General features: G+C 44.9%; 1 protein-coding gene across 3 annotated transcripts in view; it reads left to right on the top strand.

Annotated features, from left to right (window-relative positions):
* CAMK1G (calcium/calmodulin dependent protein kinase IG) overlaps window positions 1-26,722 on the top strand; it is a 46,116-nt gene that overhangs the window by 13,717 nt on the left and 5,677 nt on the right. For 2 of the 3 annotated variants that reach the window (XM_083745570.1, XM_083745568.1), the window contains exons 3-11: window positions 5,091-5,219; window positions 6,665-6,739; window positions 15,648-15,786; window positions 17,568-17,691; window positions 18,941-19,016; window positions 20,612-20,724; window positions 23,266-23,344; window positions 24,893-24,980; window positions 25,747-26,171. In XM_083745570.1, the coding sequence (XP_083601696.1) occupies window positions 5,091-5,219; window positions 6,665-6,739; window positions 15,648-15,786; window positions 17,568-17,691; window positions 18,941-19,016; window positions 20,612-20,724; window positions 23,266-23,344; window positions 24,893-24,980; window positions 25,747-26,171 (1,248 nt within the window). Of the gene's footprint in view, window positions 1-482; window positions 635-5,090; window positions 5,220-6,664; window positions 6,740-15,647; window positions 15,787-17,567; window positions 17,692-18,940; window positions 19,017-20,611; window positions 20,725-23,265; window positions 23,345-24,892; window positions 24,981-25,746; window positions 26,172-26,722 lie in introns of all 3 variants that reach the window. The other variant, XM_083745569.1, reaches the window with a different exon arrangement.

The raw sequence follows: 26,722 nt of genomic DNA, 5'->3' as shown, positions 1-26,722 counted from the left end.
CGACTTTATAACAAAGTTATAAACAGCCAGTGGCAGTGTGGGCCTATAATGGAAAATGATACAAGAATTGTGAGCAAAACTGAAATATAATTGATACGGTTAAATGAAAGCTTCATTTGCTAGAGAGAGAAAATGCAAAACCCTATTTCAAGGATTTGAAACTTATAAATTTACCTGACTTTGAATAGTGATGGAACTGGAGCTTTGGTTTTAAAAGAATATACAGAGGTCTGTTCCTTTAAATGCTTTTTAAATATATTGGGTGTATAGCCTGTCTTTTTCACTTATGCTTTCATGAACACATGTTCTAAGCTGGTGATGCATCGATGGTTAGTCACCCCAGGGATGAGATCAGTTATCCAGAGCCAGTACCCTGCAGTGCAATACAGAAGGAAGGCGAGAGAAAGCTTTTGTTTCCTCTGCGCCAGCTTGTTGATTCAAGTAGTCTAAATGTGGGGCTGTAATTATCTTAAACTGTTTAGAAATGAAAGATAGAACAGATGCCGGAGCATCTGAGCTGTGGGCTGCTGATTTCCTACTGTCTTCAGTTACGAGGAAAGATGCTGCTAGAAATTCTGACTCCTTCCCCGATGCAGTGGGCGTTTCAGTGGGGAAGCGTTACTGGAAAGGGCAGGTAAGAGAATAAAATTAAGTGCAAGATGGAGACAAGAGCACCCAGAATCTCATCAAAACGCCACCATTCCGAGCTGTTCACACGCCACATGTGTGTAGGTGCGCTGTGAAACCGTGGAACCTGCTGGTTCTTCATTTGTGATCCTAAGTTAATAGGCTTCTGTTCTCTTTTTTTTAAAAAAGCAGCACATTAGTTTTCCAGACCTCATAAAAAAGAAAAAGAAACCAGGCATAGTGAGCTGAGCGCAGGCCATGCTGAGGATCAACATGGATTAGACAACGTTCTCAGAATTAGCCATTAAATACATAGCATTTAAAAAAGTTGGTAGTGGGTGTGGTGGATCAGTCATCTGGCCTATGGGGCTGTTAGGGCGCCTTTGCCACAGATGCAGTCCTGATCCAGATCAGAGCCCCCATATCTACTATTTGCATTGGGAGAAAACTTCCCTTGGTGTGACTATGAACTTTTCTTCCAATGCAAATATGAGGCACAAGGTGGCCAATTGGGATCACAGGGTTGTAGCCAACGAGGTTTTACTCAGAGTAAACCCACTATGACCAATGGGTCCCAAGTTCATTGTGTTCTTTAATTTCAATGGTTCTACTCTGTGTAGGAGTAGCATTGGGTGCAACCCCTAGAAGGTGGCAAAAGATTAGAGGCCTCTACCTGCTGCACCACAGTCTTGATTTAGATTGTGTGGGGTAGCATGCTTATGACTTAGTGCAATTGCTAATTGTGGGGATACTATCTTGTCTAGCCTTGCCTTCAAATACCCAAAGGAAACAGGAATGAATATGGCTTATTCTGCACAGTTCTTAACAGTAGTATTGGTAGCAGACATTATGCCAAACCCCCCCCCCCCAAGTACTGTTTACGTTAGAGGAAGGTTCAGCTGTGCTGTGCAAATTATGGGTTGTTGAGGGCAAGTATCATCTAGGAACTGGCATGTGTTGCATCCTGATATCCATGAAGAACAGTTTAGCCAAAGAAGTGAATCAATAATGAGTATACATTATTTTCTTTCCATATACCTTTTTGTTGTTGTTGTTATGCCCAACATCCATATGCCAGTGCTTGTCACAGTTTCAGCCATCCACTGTCAACTGGGACAGCCAAGTTGCCAGCAGAAATACCTGCAAGGAATACCAAATGCAAGTTGCCCCATGCAGATATTTCCCAGATAGACCCTCTGTCTCTACCAGCCCATCTGACTACAACCCACAAGCCCAGCAGATTAAGTACTGCTGAAAGAAACTACAGGGTTTCTCTGAAGATCATATCCATGGAGATGGCTTAAAGAGAGCTCTTGTTGAGTCATGCAACAAGGGAGGAGCAAAAGAGATTGGATAAGAATCTGCTGTGCTTTGCTGCGTCCCTGCACACCACCATCACTAACCAGTGTGATCACTAAAAAGGAAGTAAGAATAGGCTGCACATTCTAAGACCTCCCAAGCCATTGGCTGAACTGCTGTGATGTCATGTAAGCCTAGAAATCAAAGAAATTAGCCTCTCTCCACCAGTGGTTGAGTTACTGTGGTGTCATGGGATGCTTACAAGATGAAGAAGACAACAAGGCATACATCGTCTTTAACTGCTGCTCCTTCACTGGCTAAGACTCATAGATTCCACTGTTAGTGGAAGAACGCTAAGAAGGAGACTGTCCCTATCACCACCTTTTTACATAACCTGGTGTCAAGGAACTGACATCGGAGCCAGAAGTGGAGGCAAGGCTCCCAAGCGATGCCGGAGAAGGGCCAAGCAGGGAGAGAGGGAACTCATCGGCTGGGGAAGGAAATCAGCGTAACACCAGGGATAAAGGGGGGCGGATGGGGGAATCGGAGAGGGGGCTCCAGGACTCTTCACCGGAGACCAGCGGGGAGAGCACAGGTCCTCCGCTACCCACACCCACCCTGCGCAGAAGACTTCCGTGCAGGGAAAGTAGGCGTAGACTTGGCGTCAAAGAACTTCTTTGCTGGAAGAAGTTCAAGAAACGCCCACTGACGGATTCTGCTAGCGGCTGAACAGCCACGAAGTGAAGGGCTGTCCAGCCAGGAAAGGTTTAACCAGGCTACCTAGCCAGGAGTGGCGGCAACGTACGCACGAGCAACCCCATATAACCATTACACCTGGTTAATGATATTATTCTTATTGCTCTTATGTATCTCCTCCAGGGCCCTTTTGGCCAAAGAGCAGAATAAAAAAGTTTAGTACCTGAGGAGTTCAAGATGTCACATAAAAGGGCCTATAAACAGGATCTGTTTGGTCGAAAAAGCAATGTTGTGTGTGTGTGTGTGTGTGTGTGTGTGTGTGTAAGTGTGTGTATTTGCTTGCAGGAAAAGACAGAGGGACTACAAAGAAGGTACTGCAAACATTCAAAAAAACATGTTCAGGTGTTGTTTTTAAAGGTCTCTAGCTTATTTAAACTTCAATTTACTTTTGCATCGTTGCAGCATCAAGATGAGGTAAATAGGCAGGTGGGCGTACTGAATGGAAAATGAAGCTGAAGGATAAAGAATATGACATTTTTTATCCAGATGGCTTTGAATTATGTTTCTCTTTGAAAATGACACTAAGGTCTGTGAATGGGGGAAGAGAAACCACAAACATTGCAAAAAGTTAACCATCGATGTAACGTTAAAAATGCTTTGGAGAAACCGCTAACTTTGTCTCCCAGAGAACATTAGGGATCCCTTCCCAATAAATGCACCATGCGGGTTGTAGAATGCATTTCCTCATGGCTGAAGGACAGCTCTGGGAGAATCTTGCTTCAGAAGTGTGAAGCTCCTGTGGAGATGTCGGTAGAGTAGCCATTACCAGCTGCAAGGGCTACTCAGGTGGTGAGGATAAATCACGGCTGACCTGTAAAATAGACAGCACTATCTCGGCTGCCCATGTGTTTAGCTGCCTGCAAAAAAGCCTTTAATAAGATTGCAAGCTTTAAAAAAGTTAAAAATACACTTCCTGCCATAGACCTGAGAGCTGCGATGGGTGTTCATTTATCAGGTCTTAATTAAGCCTAGCTAGTAGGCTGATCAAGAACTGGACAACTAAGGTCAGAGGCCAAAAAAGAAAGTTTCTGCTGTGGCTGAAATAACTGGTCATTTCCCACCCATTGTTTGACTGCAGGATTTTGATGAACCTGCTGGTGCATGATCCATATAGGTGAGCAGCCTGGCATACACAATATAAAATAACACAAGCAGAAATGCAAACTGCATCATCCTAGAGCTACTCCAGCCACGACAAGGAGTTTTCAGCCTGGGTTCTGTCCTGAGGCGCCAACTCTTGCATCTGACATGAGCTAATTTTATGCAAATCTGTGGCCTCTCCTGTCATATTTATTACTGTTGAATTTCCTGCGTTTATTCATTTATTTATTAAGTGTAGATGTTGCCCTTCATCCAAAGATCATAGGGTATTTTATTCTGAGCTTCTTTGCAGAGCAGGCCATGTCATAAGAGACTAGATGGGTGTGATGCTTCTAGCATTGCAGGGGGCAGGAGGCGAGAGAGAGGGCATCTCTTGAATTATGCCATCCCAGCCTCTGTGTAGTAAAGATGCCCTTGAATTTGGGGAATCCTTCTGGCAATGAGCATGCAGATTCTATCATTATTCCCTCAGCACAGCCTGACCACTAATGCAAGGATGTCCAGAGAAAAGCAGTTCCTACCATTTCCCAAGCCTTTACCTACAACAATGGATGTGTGCTGTACTGAAATGCCTGACCAAAAGTGTGATGTGCTGGAATCAACCTGAAGCCCATCCCATTCTAGTCCTATAGTTACTTTCTGAATCAATGGAGTAGAAAATAGCAAGGGAAAGCAAAGGGCCAAGACACCAGCGGTTGGATGTGTATTAGATTTGCCTTGGTAGTTCAGTCAGTAGAGCATAAGACTCTTAATCTCAGGGTGGTGGGTTTGAGCAAAAGATTCCTTCATTGCAGGGAGTTGGACTAGATGACTCTCACCATCCCTTCCAATTCTACAATTCTGTGATTCTAGATATGCTTCCAACCCCTCCTTCCTCCTCATTGAAAGATGCCATTTTAATGCCATCTTCAAACATATCAATCCAAGTCTTCATTCTAGGTTTATACATTGCAATGATACATTATCAAGTTTTTTTGTTTTTTTTAATCTTTGCAGCTGTTGTATTTCAGCCCTCATAAATACCATCACTCTACACTGCTGTTTTCTCTCTACATTTCCTATGCAATCACTCGATAGAGAACTTCAAATCCCACTGTGTATTTATGCAATTAATATACTTGAGTTTGCAGCCAACCCCCCAGGTCTAATTACTAATGCCATCTGCATATGAAAGGAGTGTTGATTTATTACCATTTTCCTTGCTGGCTATTGATGTGACAGCGTTTTCTGCATGTGTTCTGTGATAGAAGTTAAACCATGCCTCTGATATCGATTTGCCTACCTTTCAACCTTTGCTTTCCTCACAGAGGTGCTTTTTCAGAAGTTTTCCTGGTGAAGCACCGAACGACTGGCAAACTTTATGCCTTGAAATGCATTAAAAAGTCACCTGTCATCCGGGACAGCAGCCTAGATAATGAAATAGCTGTGCTGAAGAAGTAAGTATAGTTGGGACACTATACTTAATGACACAAAGCCAGGTGCTGTTTCCAGAGCCTCGCAAAAAGGCTACTAGATATGTATATATGAAGCACTAAAGGGCATCAACAAAAAATACGTCCCATGAGGGACAGAAGAAGTCATAGCTGAAACAGTGAAGTTTCATATTTGATTTAATGCACTAAAGAAAGAAATGCTTTAAATATGTTTTCTGATCTGTTCTTGCCATGTTGCAATCCAGGAACCAACAGATATAACAGCTAAAATTTAAATCAGCCTTTAGATGGCACATGTTAGCTTAGTGGCATGGTTTTCAAAGTGGGTGACAAGCTTTTGTGAGGGCTTAACAACACCATAGACTTGTTGTGGTTCATAAATGGAATAATTTAAATCTCAGAGTGATTTTGCAATACAATTCAAACCGCACGCAAAACAATATCATGTATGAAAACCCAGCCCTACAGGCAGGGTATAAGAAAGGAATTTTGCATGCATGCAGATACCAGCTGGGGTAGAGGGTAGGATCCACTTTGAAGGCTTTTTGAAAGAGAAAAATCTTCAGCATACAGCTATAAGGCAATAAAGACAGCACCAGATATGTTCCAAAGAGCATGTGCCACCACACTAAAGCCCTGGTTTTAGCATTATGCAGAATGGACTTCTTGATGATCTTTTGCAAATGAGGGTGGGTGGACCATGATAGCTAAATAAAAACTCTATGTTCAGAGGCAGTGTTCCTTGAATTATTATATAGCATAGTCAATCAGTGGGAGATAGTTATTTCTTTCATGCCACTCATTCCAATTGTTCATCCAATGATTGCAACAAAAAGGTGGATTATCTCAACCTTCATTCTGATCCCTCAAATAAATATTTACACTATTAAGAAGGCATGGTAAAACTTAGAAAGGGAGGGAGGGAAATATAAGAGCTGTTTCTAGGAAATTCAACCTTTAGTTGCATCATTAATGAGATAAGTGCAAGGAGGTTTTTATTTGAATGATTATTGTATTGTATACTTGAAAGGGCAATTCTGCCCTAAGAAGCAGTATATAAATTATGTAATAAATAAGAATGTGGGTATGCTTCCCAAAGACTGAGTGTACATAGCAAAACAGGCTTCAGAAACTGTGTGGTTTCTAAACAGATAAACTCTTTTCCTTATGAATGTACTGCGGGAGGTTTTGGTTATAGCTGGGAAGAAAATTTCTCTTGCTCTTAGAATTTCAAACAATTTTTTGTTGTTGTTCCTTGAACAGAAGAGACTCACAGTGCTTAGAAAAAACGGATGCTTCCCACTTTCCTGTGTAGATTGAAATAAGTACATTGAAGTAATGGTGCTTCATTCTGAATGGAATAAGTGTTGCACAAGAGAGGAATTGCTTTTAGTTTGACATTTTCTGACACTTGCTATGTTGTGAAACATTTCTATCTTTGGTTGCAGAATAAAGCATGACAACATAGTGACTCTGGAGGACATTTATGAGAGTACGACCCACTATTATCTGGTCATGCAGCTGTAAGTAGAGAAATGTCAGTGAGTTGTTGTGCTATAAGAGCTGCATCTTACACATTTTGTTTAAGGCTTTCTCTGAAGTCTGACAGTCAATTTATGGAATATTAGTTGGGCAACTATAGAAATGGTTTTACGGTTTTTCTATTTTGAGTCTTGTATTTTCTCTTATTGCACACTGCTTCAGTAGCTTCTGGCTATGAAGTGACAACATGAATGAGGTCCATCATACACATCTTTGCGATGAAATCCACACAATATCCCAGAATTGCAGATGGTACAATTGTGAGCCTTGTTTTCATAAACCCACCCATAAGTCCACTTCTCCCCCCTCCATTAATAACAGCTTGATAAGGAGATATTCAGAGCAGGAAAAAGAAAATTGTAGGTGGGATTGAGGGAGGGATCTGGAACAGAAGGGAGAAGAGCACTTTTAAAAAAACTATTCAGCTTTAAAGAGATTGGTCCCAGTGACATTAAAATCCATGTGCAGGCCACTTTTCACCTTTATTCCACTTGAAGTGTTTTGGTCAATGGGTTGTGGGGAGTGTCTTCTTCAATACAAGTGACCCATCCATAGTGGGCAGTTGAATTCTAAAGAAAATCTTCAGACTCTACCTCACCCCCATTTTTTTAAAAAAGGCAACTAGGATTGTAGCCAACGAAGTCATCCCATTAACAAAAGTACTTCCATTTGCACAATGGAATTTTCCCTCCCACTCCTTCCCCTGCAGTTTCCCCAAATTTGTTCTGGAGTAGATTTTGTGGGGCAGGGGGAGAATAGAGGGAGAACAACTTTTGTTGTGCAAGCAGAAGTCCTTGCGCGAACGGAATGATTTGCTTGGATGCAACCCTGAGGGATTAAGAGAGAGATTTCTGATTTGATTTCATACTGTGACCATTAAAAAAAGAAATTAGGTTAGTGTGTCAGCAATCAGGTTCCGAAAGCCTTTCTGGATTAAAGGTTGATTCTTCTAATGAAGGTACTTTGTGACAATTAAGTACTAGTAAATCAGATTGCTTCACAGAAGACTCGAAAGAGATTTGTGAGCAAAGTTAGTTGTTGTTGTTGTTACTATTTTCTTATAATCTGCCTGTATGACTGGACTGCACCAGCCAGTCTGTGCAGCTTCCAACAAAACTACAGAGGAAAGGGTTGGGGACGGGGGATTTCAAGCGCTGAAAGAATTAAATGAAAACTGATCCTTGTTCTTCAAAGAAAACATGGCAGAAAAATGCATGGTCTAGGTTCAGTGTGTTAGTACATCCAGTTTAGATTACTACTGACAGGGTTTTTATTTACAAACCCAGGAAATGGGCGGCAGAATTTCCATTATCTAGCTGCATTTTCAAGTTTCTTGATCATAGGCTTATCAGTGAAAAATGCAACAAAAATGGGAACTCTGAGTAGGAAGCGGAAACAAAAGCAATTGCATAGTAGAAATACAGTAGATATTTAGTGACTCAAAACATTTTAGGCATGTACCCCCCCCCCCAAAGAATCATGGGAACTGTAGTTTACCCTCACAGAGCTACAATTCCCAGCACCATTACAGTCTGTTCTTTGTGGAGATGTGCTTTAAAAATACAGTGTGGATGTGACCAAATGTTCACCATTTAGATATGTTGCTTCTCCTTTTCTTATGCAGCACATCTGAACGTTGAATCTTGCTTGCGTGCTGAGGTCCCCAAGACACCCCAAACCCAATAACTCAAACTTCACACATTATTTTTGTTTAAGGTTTTTGGCATAATTTTGGCCACAACTTTATTATCAATACAAATTGTGAGTGGTTGCTTAGGCATTGGTTAGACTATCTGTCCTCCCCGCCTTGGGGACAGCCCTGACTCCGTAGTCAGTGCGGAAGAGCAAGATCAGGGTCAACTGGAGCTGCGAAACAGACCCTCAGCTAATCCCCGCATGCTCCTTGGAACTTACACGGCCCGCACCCTGCACCAAGGGTTTGGACGAAGGGGATGGTAAGTTCCAGAATTCCTTTAACGGAATACCCGTGCAGCATTGGAGGGGCAGGCCCAGCCTATCCATACCCCTCCACCAACCAATTTTAACCAATGCCTAACCGCCAACCTTACAAGTTGTGACGATTTGCTACGCAGTAGGCAAAACCCAATTGGCACACACTAATCAGCCAAGAGGTAAATTCCTACTGGGCCCCCGCACCAAGGCGAACGACCCCATGACAGGCATAGCAAGGTCAAGCGAAGCCCAACAAGGGAGGGCGGGCGGGAGATCCGATGTCCACAGCAAAAGAGAAAGAGAAAGCTGTGGACCTTGCTTAAATAGCCACTGACCCCACCCCTAAGTTTGCAACATCAACTTTCCCCAGATAACCAGATCCTCCCATCTAAACAAGCCCTGGCTTTAACTTGCCTAGCAATCATGGGGTGCCTTGTATAGCCCCATCCGCAACCCGTGCTCTCCTTTTAGTGAGAACACGCTTTGCGTGCTGAGGTCCCCAAGACACCCCAAACCCAATAACTCAAACTTCACACATTATTTTTGTTTAAGGTTTTTGGCATAATTTTGGCCACAACTTTATTATCAATACAAATTGTGAGTGGTTGCTTAGGCATTGGTTAGACTATCTGTCCTCCCCGCCTTGGGGACAGCCCTGACTCCGTAGTCAGTGCGGAAGAGCAAGATCAGGGTCAACTGGAGCTGCGAAACAGACCCTCAGCTAATCCCCGCATGCTCCTTGGAACTTACACGGCCCGCACCCTGCACCAAGGGTTTGGACGAAGGGGATGGTAAGTTCCAGAATTCCTTTAACGGAATACCCGTGCAGCATTGGAGGGGCAGGCCCAGCCTATCCATACCCCTCCACCAACCAATTTTAACCAATGCCTAACCGCCACCCGAGCCCTTTACGCTCGCCGCCAACCACTCACAGACTAAACCACACCCTCAACTTGGACACCACTGCATCCAACCAGACATCATTCCCCAACGGGGAAAGATGCACCCCATCATCCCTGAATAATTCAGAGGCCTTGAACGAAATCAGAGGGTGAGGAATCACAAATCCGCCCAAACCAACCACCAATTTGCTTGCCGCGGAATTAATCCGCTTCCTAACTCTTTCGGTGGCCGCCGGGCAAGGGCTACCCCTCCAAATGCGGCGTTTCAGCAGCTGCGACCAAATTAGTGTGGTTGAAGGCACCAAGGCCGCCAAATCCCTCAAGTCCAGTAATATGGCAGCACGCAGCCCAAAGCAGGAAGAGGAAACCATATCATTCTCCCCCAGCTGCACCACTATCGCTGTAGGGGGGGCCAGCGTGGAGGACCCGTCTGTGCATGAGAGGCAATAATTCTCTCCACTGCATCCCTCGTCTGGAAATCCAGGACACCTGCACGTGCTGCGGAAGGCCCAAGCCAGCTCCCAGACCAGATTGACGAGCTCTGACAGCGGCCCAGTGCACAATGCTGTGTCCCACTATCCAAATACGGATAGCGGCCAGACCTAGGGTTAAAACACAAAAATGTCAGTACACACACCACCATTATTTCCTCACATATACTTGAATGCATCCGATCTCCAGCGACCCAGGTCCTTTATCCTCCTTGCAGACAAACCCCAATGGGCAGCTGTCGTTGCGGCACCAATACGGAAGGAGTGAGGAGCAAATTCCGATGCTTTGCGGCCGCAGGCCACTACCACCTTGCGCATCACCTTAGTGGACTGATGCCGGACTAAAGGGTGCCCATTTTCATGAATAAACAAAGGCCCCTCGCCTGCCGGCCGCAAGGACAAGTATCTCTTAAGATCCTTTACGGGGCAAGGACCCTTCTCTCCCGTTGCCGAGAGCCGAATGACGGCTCCCCTACCCACCTGGTCGGTCTTCGAATTCCTGATATGCACCCTCAGGTCCGACTGTGACATGCTCACGTCCTGCAACAGCAAACCCCTGGAACCTCCATCCCGTTTTTGCTCCAGGACCACCTCGCCTACCCTCAGTGCCCCAAAGAATGCCAAGGAAAAGGCTGCTGAAAATAGACGGGCCTCAAACTTGGACCAACAGATGCTCCGCAGTTACTGCGCATCTGTATCAGCAACTCAAAAGTGATGGGACTTCCGGGAACAGTCCTCGATGGGGTGAGCCGTCCCCATCCCTCCAATGCCCGGCGCACCACAAACTTCCTACATGGGTCCTTGTCAAAAGTGGCCCTGCTAAAGAAAGAAATTGCTGCCGAGTGAAGTCGCAGGGTCCTAGCCGCCCGGCGCATCTGGAACAAATGTGCCAGATACTTAAGCACCTGGGCAGTAGAATGAGGGGTGATGACCGCCCCCGCCGATTGGCCATTAAAGGACAGAAAATCAGCCCAGGCCTTCTTATTGGACCTTAGCGTGGAAGGGGCGACTGATGCTGCTACTCCCTGTGAAACTAAGTGTTGCCAAGGTTCCAGAGATGATCCGGGAAAATCTCCGGACGGTCTCGAGCCTCTGGCGCCAATGACCTGAATCGTTCCATCTGAAAACGGGACAGAGCATCAGCAATCTCGTTAGAAATACCCGGAACGAAGCGAGCAGAAATACAATATTAAAACGCAGACAGTGCAAAACAAACACCCGAAGCAAGGCCGAAACCCTATACGACCGGGATGACTGCTTAGCTAAAACAGTCACTACTGCCTGGTTATCGGACCAAAAACAAACCCGATGGTCCTTAAAATGCTCGACCCACAAGTGTACCGCAATAACTATGGGGAAAAACTCAAGAAATGTCAGGTCTCGAGTTATCGCTTCCCCACACCAAGCCTGGGGCCAAGGTTCAGCACACCACCTGCCGTCCCAAAACAAACCAAACCCCAGTGACCCTGCCGCGTCCGAATGCACTTGAAAATCATTGTGGAGGTTCAAAGTGTCCTGCCACAGTGATACGCCATTAATTCTTCCAGGAATTCCAGCCACACACGGAGGTCGGCTTGCACTTGGGCGGACAAACGAACCCTATGATGCGGTGCCTGCAGCCCCGAGGTAAGTTTGGCCAGGCGAGAGCAGAACGGGCGCCCCGGCGCCACCACCCTGCAAGCAAAGTTTAAATGACCTAGCAACGACTGAAGCTGTCGCAAGGTAACCTTCCTCAATGGGAGCAGTTCTTCAATGACCTTCCTTAAAGCAACTAACTTATCTGGCGGCAAACTAGAGGTTTGGGCCACGGTATCCAACAAGATACCCAAATAGGTAAGTTGCGTAGTGGGACCCTCAGTTTTCTCTGCCGCTAATGGAACCCCCAGGTCTTCAGCCAGGGACGCAAAGGCACGCAGCAGAACCACGCAATTCCCCGTGTCCCTCGCGGAGGCCAGTAAAAAGTCATCCAAATAATGCGTAACCCCGCCCAAACCGGTTCTGTCGCGCAAGGCCCATTCCAGGAATGAGCTGAAACACTCAAAAGCCGCACAAGCTACCGAGCAGCCCATGGGCATAGCCTTATCAAAATAGAATCCCCCGTCAAACTGAAAACCCAGCAGCCAGAAATCCTCAGGATGAATTGGCAACAAACGAAAAGCCGACTCAATGTCGCACTTGGCCAATAGGGCACCAGGCCCAAACTTCCTTATCATCTTGATCGCATGATCAAGAGAGGCATACTTCACCGAACAGAGCTCCGGGGGAATTACGTCGTTAACCGACGTACCATTAGGATGAGAGAGGTTATGAATTAGGCGAAACTCCCCCGGGGCCTTCTTGGGAACTATTCCCAAGGGTGAAATGTGCAAATTAGGAAAGGGGGGGGTGGCGAAAGGACCAGCCATACGACGTAAAGCCAGCTCCTTTTCAATTTTCTTACGCGCCACACCAGGCATGTCCATAACGGATTTCTGGTTCCTAGGATTCTGGGCTACAGGGGCCACGACCACTGGGATCCTAAATCCCAGCGAAAAACCATTACTCAAATACGACGCTGACTCTCTGTCTGGGTAAGATTCCAGTAACGCCAGTAACGGCTGTAGCCGAACCGGAGTATAGGCCAAAGAAAAGATATCACTTTCCTGCTCCGGGAACAGGAGGCTGGGCAGGGACCTTGGGGGGCTGCTGGGAGCCCCCTCCCCTGCAAAAGGGCCGCCTGGCCGCGGAGCAAGCAGAAGCCGAGTGGCTCCCAGAGCATTTGTCACAAAGGTGTGCGAATTTACAGGCTTGACGTTGGCAAATGCCCTTATTAAAGTCCCAGCAGAACCACTTGCGCCCAACTTTTTGGGTGGCAGGCTTGAATTTTTGCAACTCAGAAGCCTTCTTCTCAATACGTGGTGCCACATAAGTGGTCCACACATCCAAGTCCTTCCTGTCCCAGCGGGCCGTCGGTATCTTGGCCGCCCTACGCCTAAAGTTCTGGTCATATGATAATGCAGCAGTCTCGCCAGCCATCGTAAAAGCTGAACGGACAATAGACAGATAAACCCAGAGGTGCAGAGACCTCTTGGGAGACGCTGCAGAAATCACACCAGCAAAAACCTGGAAACTATCCATCCAACGTTCAAAAGTCCTGTCAGCCTTTGCTACAATTGTCCGTCTTTTGGGAACGGAAAGGCCCTTGTCCAGCGGCTCCTGACCATCGAGCGGAGGAGCCAAGCTGAAAATATCCACGTAGCGGCCATCCAGAATCCTAGACCGCAATTTGGAAGACAAGTGGGCACCAGGAATAATATCCCTAGCAGAATTGGTGGAGACTCTTACATCAGGCACCAGGACCCCTTCTCGACACTCCTGTACGGCGCCATACCTGGCCCTATGAGAATTTGCCCTACGCTCCCAAACTCACTTTGGCAGCCCCAACGACTCCCCGTAGCCCCAGTAAAGCTTAAGGGGGGGCCCCCTCATCACTGCTAGAGCTGATGGAGGAAGTACCTGAAGTGGAGGACGATGTGTCCCTCCGTCTCTTCTTAGAGTGCCTCCTGGAGCCCCTTTTTCGGCGACGATGCCCACCGGAAGAGGACCTTGGAGGAAGAGGAAGACTGTCTTCAATCGAAGAATCTGACGCTTCACCCTGTTGCACTGCACCTGGGGCTGACTGAACAGAGACAACTTGTGAATGAACTGGATTAGAATGCCCCAGCGCTGGGGGCCGTACAGGTGAGCCCCGTACAGCGCGGCCCCGGGTCGATGCGCTTCTTCTGGCGCCGACCCTGGCACGACCACGGCCCCTAGGCACTGCATCCTGCGATACAGGCAGCACCGGAGGTTGGACCTGCGGAGCATCAGGTAAGCCAACTCCGGCTAGCAGTGGCTCCCCTTCTTCACTAGATGATGATGCAGGAGAGGAAACATCCACCGGGGGAGGCGGGAATGCTGATGACGTTGACGGGGTCGAGCAACGGTGTAGCAGGCCATCCATCTCCGCCTCTACCCTTGCCAGTGTCACCGGGTCGCCAGACAAACTTGAAACCATAGCCTGGATGCGTTTCAAGGACTGACCAGGCTGCGGAGATCGCAAGGCCTGGGATGGGCCTTTTATAGGCCGCTTCGAGGAGCGGGCTGGAACAGGCCTTCCTGCTGCCTTCTTAGGAGCCATTCCTACTACTGGTGAGAAAAGAAAAGAAAATAAAATTAAGTAGAGAAAAAAAAAAAAAAAAAAACCAACTAAGTTCTTTAAGACGCTAGAATCTGCAAGAAAATGAAGCAGAATGAATTAAATAGTTAATTAAAACTAAGACCTAGACTATAAAATGATGCACCAGTAGACAGGAGGCAACCACTTGCTTACAGATTATGCAACAGATCGGTAACCCAGGAGCAGCTGGGAAGAGCACCAGCCACCAAATCAGAAGCTGTCCAATACGGAAACAAACCACAACCTTGTGCTCTTTACCAGCACACACACCTACACTAGCCGTCCAGGCTGCGTGCAATTGAAGAAATTAATTGCCTGCAAACATATCAACTGCCACAAGAGGTCGCAGTAGTACCAATTATACTCAGCCTAGGATAAAGCAACCACCAGGCCCTGCAATTACTAGGCCTGAACGCTAGAGGCCGCCATGTGGCCGAGAGGAATCAAAATGGCGCTCCCGCCTAATGAGGCTGCAAAATGGAGGCCTCACAGCTCTCCGCTCAAATCAATGCACCTCTGGGGACAACCAGCGGCACCCAGCCCCCCAGCAACACCAGGCCGGCCTCCCAGGGCCTGCTACAGGGCAAGGTAAGCCACCCCTAGCCAGGCAGCCAACAGAAGCCTGTGGGGAAGGGAGAAGCAAGGACAAACTGAGAAGAAATGTTCCCTTGACTGGGGATCGACCCTGCAAGAGGGCAGGGGAATTGAGGGAAGCCCTCCCCACACGGCCCCTGGGCCCAGGCCGAGCACCCCCCCCCCCCCCCGACTAAATTAAAGGGAATCAAAACAAACAGGAAAATTAAATAAAGTGGGGAAGGATCTTTCAGCAACAAATTAAAGAAAGAGGAGAAAATGGAGGAAGAAAAACAAAGGGAAAAGGTATACGACCCAAACTTCTGCTGTAGTCACTCAGAGATCCGATGAGATCCGATGTCCACAGCAAAAGAGAAAGAGAAAGCTGTGGACCTTGCTTAAATAGCCACTGACCCCACCCCTAAGTTTGCAACATCAACTTTCCCCAGATAACCAGATCCTCCCATCTAAACAAGCCCTGGCTTTAACTTGCCTAGCAATCATGGGGTGCCTTGTATAGCCCCATCCGCAACCCGTGCTCTCCTTTTAGTGAGAACACGCTTTCTCTGAATTTTCCTGAAGAAGCGCCAGTCAGGTCCAAAACTCTTTTGCTACCCCACTGATTTGGCTTCCAAGCTATTCAGTGGCACGGTGTGCTGAACTTGAAAGTAGAATTTAAACAGAACATCCTGAATATGTGATCAGAACGAATGTGCATGCAGTTCAGTAAAAGCAGTTTTATTCTTCTTCTTCTAATTATCTTCCTCCACAGTGTGTCTGGAGGAGAATTATTTGACCGTATTTTAGAACGAGGTGTTTACACGGAAAAGGATGCAAGCATTGTAATTCAGCAAGTCCTGGGAGCTGTGCATTATCTTCATGAGAATGGGATAGTCCACCGAGATCTGAAGGTAAACTCCTTTAGATACTCTTTATCTACATTGACTGGCAATGTCATTCATATATAATCCTTACTACAATATTTTATATATATATATAAATATTTATTAAAGTTTTTTTGAATACAAATGCATAAATAATAAACAACATTACTTATATCTTAACATAATTTCATCACTTCTTTGGACTCCCTCACGTCTCCCGCTCCCACTTACATCGTTAAAAAGTTTTTTTCAAGCAAATTACCATCTTGTTTACAATCTTATATCCGCTCATTTAAATACAATCTAGCAGTTCTCCAAAAGGTTTATATTTTCCTTAATCTCACTTATCGTCAAATTCAAATCTAATTTAGTGGTGGACAATTATTTATGATCTAGCATCCTTCTTAACATTTAACCAAATTACAATATTTTTGTAAATAGGTCTTAAATTTCTTCCAGTCTTCTTCAACCCTCTCTTCTCCCAGGTCACGGATTCTGCCAGTCATCTCGGCCAGTTGCATATAGTCCATCAGCTGCATCTGCCACTCTTCCAGTGTGGGTAGATCTTGAGTTTTCCAGTTCTTAGCGATGAGTATCCTTGCTGCCGTTGTTGCATACATAAAAAATGTTCGGTCCTTCTTTAGCACCTTCTGGCCGACAATACCCAGAAGAAAGGCCTCTGGTTTCTTAGTGAAGGTGTACTTAAATACATTTTTCAACTCATTATATATCATTTCCCAGAAGGCCTTCACTTTAGGGCAAGTCCACCAGAGGTGAAAGAATGTTCCTTCACTTTCTTTACCTTTCCAACATTTATTATCAGACAAATGGTATATTTTGGCAAGTTTAACTGGGGTCATGTACCATCTATATATCATTTTCATTACATTTTCCTTCAGAGCATTACATGCAGTGAAGTTCAGCCCAGTGGTCCACAACCTTTCCCAGTCCTCAAACATAATGTTATGCCCAATGTCCTGTGCCCACTTTATCATAGCCGATTTAACCATTTCGTCTTGTGTGTTCCATTTCAACAGCAAGTTATACATTCTTGAAAGTACCTTGGTCTTAGGTTCTAACAGTTCTGTTTCCAACTTCGATTTCTCCACCTGGAACCCTAACTTTTTATCATTTTTAAAGACTTCTTTAATCTGAGCGTAATGTAACCAGTCTCGCACTTTATCCTTCATTTTCTCCAAACTCTGCAATTTCCAATTGTCTCCATCTTTTTCTAGTATTTCCCAATACTTTGGCCATTTGGCCTCCATACTGGGTCTTTTTCGGGCCTTAGCTTCCAGAGGTGAAAGCCACCTCGGAGTTTTATTTTCCAATAAGTCTTTATATTTTATCCAGACATTAAACACTGCTTTCCTGACAATATGGTTCTTAAAGGCCTTATTGATCTTAACCTTATCATACCATAAGTATGCATGCCAACCAAAAGCATTGTTAAAACCTTCCAAGTCCAGTACATCACCTTACTACAGTATTTTTGCTTCAACATCACCAAATGATGCTCAAGGCAGCTAACAAATTAAAACACAAAACACAAAAGCGGGTAGGGGTGTGTTTTTTTTAATAAAAAAACAGTCCCAAGCCCCAAATTGCATATTTACAGTCATTTGGCATACTGTCATCTAACAAGGCTAAATGTCTTTGTGAATAATAATGTCTTTGCCAGCAGAAGATAAGCAGAGACTAGACAGGTTTTCCATTAACAGGGAGTTCCAGAACTTGGGAGCAACCACTGAAGAAACCCTTTCTTTAGACATCTTACTTTACTTTATACTCTCAACCTTTATCCCTAGCCTGAAAATCTGCTCTACCTAACTCCCGAGGAGGACTCCAAAATCATGATCACAGACTTTGGTTTGTCTAAAATGGAGCAGAATGGCATCATGTCGACAGCGTGTGGGACTCCAGGATATGTCGGTAAGCAAGTATGCTTGCTCTCTATCACTGAAGTCATCATGCATGACAACATGTATTCACTTCCTGCCAGCAAATTTATCTATTTGAATGTAGTGAACATAAATATGATATTGAGTGCCTAACCACTTTTATATTACTTCCTTCTCCTTTGTGTGTGGCAGTTAATTAAAAAGAAAATTGCTATCTCAACCTGCAGGTTGCTGACTGAATCTTGAAATTAGAATGTATTGATGCATACGCAACATCTTGATCTCCAACCCATTGCTCCTGTGTGTATGTTATCTGAATGCATAGAGTGATCCCACGTGCCTGGCCCCCACAGCCTCATACATATAACAACATGTTTGAAGCCTCGAGGGCATTCTCCATGTGATTGGGAACCCTTTGGAAGATCAGTCACATTGAGTCTTCTTTTCTACAGTTTTATATACTAGAGTCGCTTCGAAATTGAACGTTCTGTTTATTGAACATTCATCCTGATCTGTTTGCACAAAGTTTGTGGGCGGTTCTACAACATCAGCTGCTTGTTGGACATTAATTCTGGTTTGCTGGTAGAGAGGTTATTTAAAGTTGCATCAATGGAATTTCATTCCATACTTTCCACTGAATTATCCTGTTGCTTTTCTTACTGTAAAAAGTCAATTTAAAAGAAAAGAGAAAAGAAAGAGAAAGAAAGAAAGAAAGAGAGAGAGAGAGAAAGAAAGAAAGAAAGAAAGAAAGAAAGAAAGAAAGAAAGAAAGGGAACTGCACAGGAGCTCCAATTACAGTCTTAAATTTGTCAGTATATCAGTGAATCCCACCCACAAAAGAGTAACCGTCTTGAAGACTCTCTTTCAGACATACTCAGTGCCTAGACACTGAGCACAGCTCCACAAGTTTAGTTCATGAATGAAAAGGATTATTGATTTCAGCGGAATTTTGTTTAGACTTAACATGCATAGAACTGCAGCCTTATTCCATAGGCAGCTTGGTGATACACTGCTTAAAGTTACTGTCTCACTCCTGAGCCAAATGTAATTTCAGGGGATTCAAGGCTGCCCTATATTCTACACATAATTTAAGGTGTGTTACAGATGGACTATAATTTCCTCCTCAGACTTTCCAACTTCCAGCATCACCTGCTTGAGGTGTTGGATTTTTCCATTCTACTTTGCATCATTGAAAGGGATTTTTGTGCTGATTAGAGGAATGTGTGCTTTCAAATTGCTCATTTTATTGCTAACCCGGCTTTCCTTTTCATTTTCTGCAGCTCCAGAGGTGCTAGAACAAAAGCCATATAGCAAAGCTGTGGATTGCTGGTCCATCGGAGTCATTACCTACATCCTGTAAGTGTCATTCCCCAATAGTAAGTTTGCAAATGTCCACCACAGTTTTTAGCCCACAAGATGTTTTCTTGCCTGCATGCTTGGCTGACAGAGACAGAGAAAAAAAGCATAAGCAAACATCTGTGATTCATTGATGACCTGAATGAAAAGAAGAATCAACCCACTTCCCATTTTAAAATACTCTGTTCAGTAGCCTAGTGTGCTCTAATACTCACCATAAACAGATATACAGCCAACATTACAAACCAACATTTACAAGCCAACATTATAAATACAGGTTTTCCATCCTTATTATGGGTTTTTAAAAATCTGCTTTCTTTCTTACTGTGTGCATTCAATGCATTCAAGGCAGTTTTATAATTTAAAACACTAAAACAATAAAATGGCACATTCATCGTTGGATATTGGTCTCTTTTAAAACTGAGGAAATAAATAAATATATTTTTTATTCATACCCCACCCTTCCCGGTTTTAAAACCGGGCTCAGGGCTGCTAACAGCAAATATAAAACATTGATTAAATTATGACTTTAAAACAGCATAAAATACAATATAAAATACAGCATCAATATAATAAAATTCAAAAATTCAGGGGTCATTTTTTGGGGAGGGGGAACCCCAGTCAGTAGACATCAAATGATCACCAGGGCTAACTGGCCAAGTTGGTCCTACTAGGGCCAGCAAGGAGACGAGGAAAGAATTTAAATGTGGGGTCCCAGAAAGGGTTTCTTCATAGAAGAGGAAAGGGAAAGGGGAATAGAGGATCAGGCTAATTCAAACTGAAGGCCAGGTGGAATAGCTCTGTCTTACAGGTCCTGCAGAAGGAGATCAAGTCCTGCAGGTTCCAAGCCTCGTGGGACAGAGCATTCCACCAGGTTGGAGCCATCACTGAAAAAACCCTGGCCTGGAATTCTCCTGTTCTGCCTTTACTTTTCCTCTGCTCTCTTCCATCGTGACTGTGCTTGATCTCCAAAAGACCTTGGCTGAGAAGCTTACAAGCTAAAATGCTGTAAACCAGGGGTCCCCAACCTTTTGGGTCCAGGAGGGCCCAAAGAAATGGTGATGTGCACCACAAAATATACATTTCGCAGAAGAAAAATGGGCAATGCTCAGAACTCCCCAATAACACCTCATACCCTAAATAAATAAAGCACAGACAAAAAAGAGCAGGCAACCACCTTCCACAACCAAAGAAAAAGAAGGCTAAACCCCTAACCATAATTGCTATGCTCTTCGTCCATGGCTGGAGGCATGCCTGCCATACGAAATGGAAGGAAAGCTCCCACTGGTGCCACATGACAATGTATGTTCCCTTCTAATCTTTTCAATGGTTGTTTATATTTTTTCATAAAAATCTGACTTTGACTCTTCTCTGGAGCCCCCCCCCTCCAGTGAAAACACACCTGCTATAAAGGGGCCACAGGTAAGGGCTCCTGACAATCAGTTCACAAAATGAAGCTTTTGTGTCGCCAGCACAGGTCTCTGTTCTTCTTCTTCATCACCCATCCCTCCTTGAATAGACATTAAAGGTCAGTCATGTGTACAGTAGCAGCATCTAATCCAGGTGACTTCCTCCTTTTTTCCAATCCCCTTTAGCCTATGTGGATACCCTCCTTTCTATGAAGAGACAGAGTCCAAACTGTTTGAGAAGATCAGAGAAGGATACTATGAATTTGAGTCTCCATTTTGGGATGATATCTCTGAATCAGGTACATTCCACCCTTAGGAATCTGCTTATGACCGATACTCATATATTTCATAATATAAACAAAAACTTGCATGCTATAAGGATTCTGTAAATCTCTTGTAGTTATTGTTTGACTTTTATAAGATTTATATTTTATAAGATTTTATATTTATATTAAGAGCCAGTCTCGTAATCTGGGGAACCGGGTTCGCGTCTCCGCTCCTCCACATGCAGCTGCTGGGTGACCTTGGGCTAATCACACTTCTCTGAAGTCTCTCAACCCCACTCACCTCACAGAGTGTTTGTTGGGGGGGGGGAGGAAGGGAAAGGAGAATGTTAGCCGCTTTGAGACTCCTTCGGGTAGTGATAAGGCGGGATATCAAATCCAAACTCTTCTTCTATAAACCTTTAGCAGAAGGTCCCAGGATAGGTTACAGCAATGTAAAATACAGCATTAAAAACAGCTTAAAACACACGTGCACACATACACTGCTGTCCTGGAATCTAATCCTGTAGACCCTGGAGTTTTCTTATCTCTTAGTAAAGTGGGTAAATCTCCATTTCTAAAATCTAACACGGTTTGGAATGCATCAGCTGCTACTAATGTTCTGCTACATTTATTAGGTGAAACTGATCTATTTTCTAAAATTCAGACTGAGAATTCCAAATATTATTGGATAAATGAGATGATCCTTTTTCATTCTCTGACCTGTTTACCAATGGGTTTTCAGTGTTACTGTGGCCAGGAAACAGAGATTTTGCAGAGACATTTCGGTCTCAAAGCTTCATTGACTTCAGCTGGCCAAGAGTTCAGCCTATGATATTCTGGGATGGACCTGTTGCCCTCCAGATGTTAAATTCCAACTCCTATCAGCCAACATGGCCAATAGTTGGGGTGGGGATGAGAATTGTAGTTCAACATTTTCAGGGCTCTTGTTCTAGATCAGGGATGGGAACATCTAGCTCATGGGCAAATTTAGGCTCTCCAGGCTAGCCGGCTTGGCCTGTGCAGCCATTTTTGGACAGCCCCCTCCACTTGTCACTCACTTGGCATCATGTGGCAACAGGTGCAGAGCAGATAAAGTCATAAAGGTAAAGGTAAAGGTACCCCTGCCCGTACGGGCCAGTCTTGCCAGACTCTGGGGTTGGTGCGCCCATCTCACTCAAGAGGCCAGGGGCCAGCGCTGTCCGGAGACACTTCTGGGTCACGTGGCCAGCGTGACATCGCTGCTCTGGCCAGAGCCAGAGCCGCACACGGAAACGCCGTTTACCTTCCCGCTAGTAAGCGGTCCCTATTTATCTACTTGCACCCGGGGGTGCTTTCGAACTGCTAGGTTGGCAGGCGCTGGGACCGAACGACGGGAGCGCACCCCGCCGCAGGGATTCGAACCGCCGACCTTTCGATCGGCAAGCCCTAGGCGCTGAGGCTTTTACCCACAGCGCCACCTGCGTCCCTATAAAGTCATAGATAAAGTCATAGCCACCAACAAATTATTGGGAGAACACCTGTGCAACAGAACTTGCATTTGATGCCATCTAAATTTGTTGCTGAATGCAAGCCCCACTGGGAGTCAAGGAGCAGGACTTGGCTTGTAGCCAAACATCAAAATCAAGACCTACTGCTGAGGAACAATTGGGAGTACATGGTTTAGGTTGCGCTTCCAATTGTTCCTTTGCAATGGGGTATGCACTTGATGCTTTTTAAATTCAGTACCAAATGCAAAGCCTGTTGTCTTCTGGTGGGCTCCAATCCACCTGACATTAGTATATGATGCCACACTGGAGAAGTGGCCAGTTTTTGATCTGGCACACCAGATCAAATACACTCCTATATTAATCAAATTCAAAAATAGTAGGCTAGGAAGAAGACTTTAATAAAAATATTTCCTCAGGATACAGCTGGTCACAATTCCAGGATATGGAGTTCAGCAGTTCCTTAGGAGGCCTGCCTATAGAATAGTTCCCCAAGAATATATGCATTTTGGCTGCTATAACCTGTAATTTAGTGGAAGGATCATAGTTCAGTGTTTCGTAAGTCGAATGTCCCACATTCAACCCCTGCCATCTCCAGTTAGAAGGACCTCCGGAAACAGGGCTCAGAAATGTCCTGGAAAGGTTCTGACAACCGAAACAAACCAGCATTGTACTGTGGTTTGATCAATATAAGCAGTGCTATTTTTCAGGGGGCACTCAGGGGGACGCATACCCCTAAAGATTCTGTGAATCTTTCTACTTTTGTCCATTTACTGTATTTATTTTTCCTGATTTGAACTATAAAATGGTGATTTTCTTGAGTCAAAATGAGAGTACCCCTAAACATTTATTTTTTTAAAAAAGCACTGGTTATAAGGGAGCTTCATAGACATTCACATAAAATATTTTACACGTGTAAGGAATTTGTCAACTAAGTTAGCATTCCATCCAACACAGGCCATGTATTTGGTTACAAACCAAATGAACCATGAAACATGTGGTGAACCCTGAAACGATGAGCTCTGTGGTGCATTGTTTTGCTTTCCTGCCTTTGTGCTGAACCCTGCCTCTCCTCATTCCTTCCAAACAGCCAAGGATTTCATTTGTCACTTACTGGAGAAGGATCCAAATGAGAGGTTTACCTGTGAGAAGGCCCTCAGGCACCCCTGGTAAGACGAGTGCTGCTAGTAGAATAAAAACATGCAACTCCACATCGTAGAGAAATCGTAGTGGTCATGGCTCATAAGACAAAATTACCTTCTATGAGATCTCAGTTTGCCGGAAACTGCAGGTGGGAAAATATGGATAGGGAATTGTTTTTCTTTAAGAATGTACATGCTGTACCTTGGGAATTGTAGTACAGTATGTGCTGTAAAGTGAGAACTGGAGAGGATTCTTACCGCCTTACTAAACTTCAGTTCTGAGGATTCTGGCAATTAAAATAGTATAAAACTGGTGTTAGCTTTTAGTGTAGATTGTTGAGGTTGTTATGGTGAGCCTTCTCAAGCAAGGGAGCAATTGAGCTGAGCCTCACAGGGGCAGACAGGCTTGTGGTGTGTTCTAAGTTCTCCCCAGGATAACCATTAAAGCCAGTAGACCCTTCAAAAAGCTAAGAATTACTCCATCAGCCCTGTGTACCGAACAATATAAAGAGCAGTTTTGTTTGTTTAAAAACATTTACAAACAGCTTAATAGTTCAAAAACCTCTAAGCAGTATACAACGTTTAAAATGGCCAATATAATTTACACAAGAATGCAACCTAAAACCAATAAAACAGGAATATCAAAGCATGAAAAAACAAATGAAACAATAATTCAAGGGAATATAATGATCATTTGAGTGGCTTCCTGCTCAAACCAAATCCTTTGAGAGGGGCATGTTCACACAAAATAAGGTACGTTGGTTGCACCTCCCTGAGTTTGTCAAAAACTGAAAAAGAATTATATGGTTTTATGATTCTATAGTTCAGAAGATCCACAGATTGTACAGTTTCACTGAAGCAGCCCCAGTCATTCTCTGCTCTAGTTCCTATAAGTTAGATCAGGGTAGTCCAGTGCGTGACTCAAGGGTCACTTGTGGCCCTCAGGGGCTTTTTTGGGTGGCCCTCAGCAACATTTGATGCCCCCAGCCCAGCCCTCATGCTGCCTTCCCAAAGCCTGGTAAGGGGGATCCTTTGGGAAGAAGGTATGAGGGCTCTGACAGGGTCATAGAGTCCTTCTTCCCAAAGCCTAGTTAGTGGTTTTCCAGCTTTGGGAAGGAGGTAGGAGGGCTCTTGGACCGTGCCTGAGCTTCACGCCTCCTTCCCAAAGCCCAGTGCCTCACTTAGCCACCTTCAGGAAGGCAATTCAAGGACTGGGATGAGGGCATGTCAAATTTTGGCCTCGCTCCCCCATCCCCTGGCGCCACAAGGCCCATGGGTTCCATGTCAAAGTACTCTTGTGGCCCATTTGGTATGAAAAGATGGGTCACCTTGAATTAGATCTACCATTTGGCATGGCTGTTTACTGTGAGGACAGCCAGGGAGGGGACATCCTCCTCTGACCATGCTCAAACACTGAAGAATTTGTTTATATTGTGCTCTATTGCCTTTTCCCTTTTGGGTTTAATTACTACTGATTGAACATACAAAGGCATTAGCTAACTGTTGCAAGAATGCAAAATGCCTCACAAACACCATCTGCCTTTCTGCCTGTTATTCCTCTCCCTCTGTCTGCAGGATTAATGGAAACACAGCTCTCCACCGTGACATATATCCATCTGTCAGTGCACAGATCCAGAAAAATTTTGCTAAGAGCAAGTGGAAGGTAAGTTGCTTGGTGCTGCTATCCAAGCGTATTACGATACCCAAGGACATTCAGTTCAGTGTCTAGCAATGAATAAATACCCCAAAGAAAGATTTCCCAGCTAAGACACTCCTCCTGGAACTCCCCTAAGCATTAGTACTGGCATACCAGAAGACTTAATATGGATTTGGCCCTGCCATGTTGTACAATGTCCCTCATTAATGGCAGAATTGTCATACCAGAGAAATAAAGGACTGACATTCATTTTAGGAGTTTAACTTTCCCCTGTGTTAGGCCTTTATGGCAGCTGCTCTATATACCAATTTTAGATTGGTATCCAAAATGCACTTTTCACTTCTGAGCATGTCTGCATGGGATTGCATTGCCCTTGTGCAAAGTGGTTTGTAACCTTTGCCTTTTATTTATTTGTTCTATTTAGTGGATAAAACATTTAGTCATTACAAACCTTTGAGCACTTTTGCAATGAACATGAGAAGCAGACCCCATATCCACACTCTGTTGGCTGGAGCTGATGACAATTGTAGCCCAGAAATCTGGAGGACACTGGGTTGCCAAAGGTGCCATATTCAAATAAACATGGGATCTCCAGGTTTTCCTGTTACTTCTGTCTGTACTTGAGGGAATGGGGCGGGGAGAGCAGGAACCTGATTCTGCTTCCAATGTCACTCCAGAAAGAATTCCAAGAGCAGAGTAGCATCTGAACAGACTTAATGTTCAGTAGTCCGGTAGGCACTCTTACAAAACTTGTTATCTTCTTTTTTGCTAGCAAGCCTTCAATGCTGCAGCTGTCGTACACCACATGAAGAAGCTCCATATGAACTGCCACCACCCAGATACCAAAACCAAAAGCAGTCTCCCGCTCATAGAAGTGCAAAATGCATCAAGACCCAATACTCCATCAGTCGCCAGCCACGAAGAACCAAATCGAGAGGCCAAGATGCTGGGGCCTGTGCTATCATGCCAGAACACTTTGGAGCTTTCTAATCAGCAAAGCAAGATGGCAGACAGCAAGTGTTTGGATCACCCGGCTACCACACCCCTCCCTGTCACTTCCAGCACAGCCATAGAAGACCACCAGAGCTCTCCAAACGGACCTTCATTTAGCTGCAACACAGCATGTGGAACACATGAGAAAGTGAAGACGGCTTTTTGCTCAGAGTCAGTGCTCCTCAAAAGAGGTGCCAAACCCCAGTAAGTGTCCATTCCACCACATGGAATTGTTGAACAGGAGGCCCTAATTGTCAGTGAGGGCGCAATCTTATGGTTCCTGGGTGGGCATGCCAGGGGTCATGGAATAGATCAGGTCTAACTTACTCAGTGTTGGAGACCTCAAACACAGGAGAAGGAGATCTCATGTTAGATCCACTGGTAGACTCCACTGTGGGAGCAGGGCCAGGGCGGGAGAGTGCTAGAGTTCTGTCTGGTCCTGTTACATGGGATCAATTCCAATCTGTTACCTCCGAGGATGTGGACAGGCTGCTTGGACGAGTGAAACCGACCACCTGTCTCCTTGATCAGCCCATCCTGGCTGATAAAAGCGAGCCGGGAAGGGCTGGGCGATGGGCTCTGCGGGGTGGTGAATGCTTCCCTCTGTGAGGGAGCCTTCCCAGACCCGCTGAAAGAGGCGGTCATTAAACCGCTTCTTAAAAAAACATCTTTAGACCCGGCCAATTTGGCCAACTATCGCCCAGTCTCAAATCTGCCATTCTTGGGCAAGGTGATTGAGCGGGTGGTTGCTGAAC

Source organism: Podarcis gaigeae (genome assembly GCF_964106915.1).
Source record: "Podarcis gaigeae genome assembly, chromosome: 6".
Classification (NCBI taxonomy): Eukaryota; Metazoa; Chordata; class Lepidosauria; order Squamata; family Lacertidae; genus Podarcis; species Podarcis gaigeae.
This window is presented reverse-complemented; position numbering and strand designations above follow the sequence as displayed.